The 2,060-nt window shown below is 42.4% G+C and overlaps 1 protein-coding gene across 1 annotated transcript; it reads left to right on the plus strand.

The window, feature by feature from the left end:
- The first annotated feature begins 266 nt into the window (after positions 1 to 266).
- Positions 267 to 1,686, plus strand: LOC135710016 (uncharacterized). Its single transcript, XM_065232473.1, has 2 exons — positions 267 to 438; positions 498 to 1,686. Exon 2 carries the CDS (start codon positions 504 to 506, stop codon positions 1,518 to 1,520), a length of 1,017 nt encoding a protein of 338 aa, XP_065088545.1. The 5' UTR covers positions 267 to 438; positions 498 to 503; the 3' UTR covers positions 1,521 to 1,686.
- Positions 1,687 to 2,060: the final 374 nt, after the last annotated feature.

The following is a 2,060-nucleotide window of genomic DNA, read 5'->3' on the forward strand; positions in this document are numbered from 1 at the left end:
GTCGTTTACGCAAAAGTGAGTTAAAGTGCGCCTACTCACTTTTGAGCGGAGTATCCACTTCCGCTGAATGGTCGACTCAATTTTGAGTTGTTGCGAGCTACCGTGTGTGTATCAAGGTATAAGTACATGGAAATTTTTTACGTGTATGTATAGTCGAATTCGCTGATGACGAATTTCGTTCAAATGGCTTTGGGCATAATTAGACAGTGCCGTAAAGCCGTGTTCTTGATCGATAAAGCAGATTTTCTGAACTTTTCGTCGTTTATTCATGCAATTATTCTCGTTTTTCTCCGCGGAGACGTTTTTCTGCGAGATTTCAACTTCAGTGGAAAAGGAATTTCTGTTCGAATTTTATATACGTTCCTGCCTTCAAGTCTGGCTTAGAAATACTATTAGCTGTTGCACTGGACTACTGAATTGTTCGAGTGAAAACATTGTGTAAGTACCTAAACCAAATTACAACATTATTTTACTTTTGTTTTGCTATTTGAGGTTAGGTTACCATGGTCAAAACCCGTCCATTCTCGTCGCTGCAACCTGCGCAGGAATCAACGGATGACGAAGAAGCCGGTTACGAAACAGACGAATACTTCGACGAACAGGGTCGTAAGGTGGTGGAAATCGATTACAGTAAAGTCGACTACGTTGGTCCAATCGTTCGGCCACCACGACCACCGAAGAAAAAGCGTCGTCAACGCAATGTAGCACTCGACGAGATCCGCTACACGATGGACGATATGACTCCCATCATTCGAGATCCTCGATGCAATTCCAATACCGATTTGGCTTGCTTTTGGCCGGTATATGTTGGTAATTTCAAGGACACTTCAGTTTCGCAATACTTTGCCTCGCGGGGATTATATGTCCGCTGGTGGTACCACAGGAAAGATGAATACTACAGAGAGTTTCAGTGCAAAGCACAAATCTTCGACATGTTGGTATACTTCGTATCGGAACGCGATGCGAAACTGGCCATCGAGCGTTGTCATCGGGATACTCACAGAGGATACACGCTGAACGTCTTTCCCGGAAGGGAACCGGTATACTTCAAGGAAGATCGAAGTGTGTATGCCGAAAAGATGAAAAGCGGACGAATTTTCAGTGAGCAATTTTTTGAAAAGCACGCCAAATTTATCTGCAAGGTGAAGGTCAATTGTGTCGTCAAGTTTGATATGAAACACGGAGCACTGGAATTCGAAAGGCCTGAGGATGTTCTCAAGGCACAGAAGAAGGAAAGAATGTGGAAGTATGCGCCAATTACATGGAAACTGCAGAAGCAGCGCTTCCTGGAGAACGACGTCCTCAACCAGATCGAAGCATTCCTGGTTGAAAATCCGGATACGCTTAAGGTCAAGCGGAACGACAAATACATGAAATTGCTCCTGAATGGCTTTCGTCCATTTATTGATGAAGGAAGGCAATACAGAGTGGTCCCGCTCAGACAGGGACCATCGAAGAAAACTCAGATGAAGCTTTTTCAGAAGAAAATGAAGAGAAAGTACGGAATGGATGCTAAATAATGGTAAAACGGCAGCTGGACTGACGGCTATGTGCCTTGTTGACGGTTATTGAACTTGGAAAGAACGATGTGTATTTTTTTTTGCTACCCAGATAATGTGGTAGTTTGACTTATTTTTAATTTTAAACTGAACTTTGTTTAATTGAACTGGAATAAATGTTACGGTGAATTCGGTATAACCTATTTGTAGATTGTTTTCTGTTATGAGCAGTGGCCTAGTGATTCTTCTTCGTATTTCAAGCCTATTGCGTACTCTCAACTTAGTGTTTTAGATGCACTTCCACAGTTATTAATTGAGAGCTTTCGAAGCCCGTACCATTTTTGCATTAATATAATTGTGTGGCAAGTATGTACAATCACATCAAATTCCAACCCGAAAAATTCCTAGACCGAACCGGGAATCGGCATGGTCTTGCTTTGTTACTGCGCCTGTACCCACTGAGCTAAGGGAGGGGGTATCAATGTTTCCGGTTTATTAAACTGAGTCTTTATAGGCATTCAGGGAACTTCTCAGAACTCAAGGGTAATTTGTAGAAGTTAA

Source organism: Ochlerotatus camptorhynchus, unplaced genomic scaffold, assembly GCF_037179485.1.
Source record: "Ochlerotatus camptorhynchus isolate MF236.1 unplaced genomic scaffold, CSIRO-AGI_Acam_v1.1 ptg000370l, whole genome shotgun sequence".
NCBI classification, from domain to species: Eukaryota; Metazoa; Arthropoda; class Insecta; order Diptera; family Culicidae; genus Ochlerotatus; species Ochlerotatus camptorhynchus.

Coding starts and splice junctions, on each gene's coding strand:
- LOC135710016 (XM_065232473.1), top strand. CDS start 504: ATGGTCAAAACCCGTCCATTCTCGTCGCTGCAACCTGCGCAGGAATCA.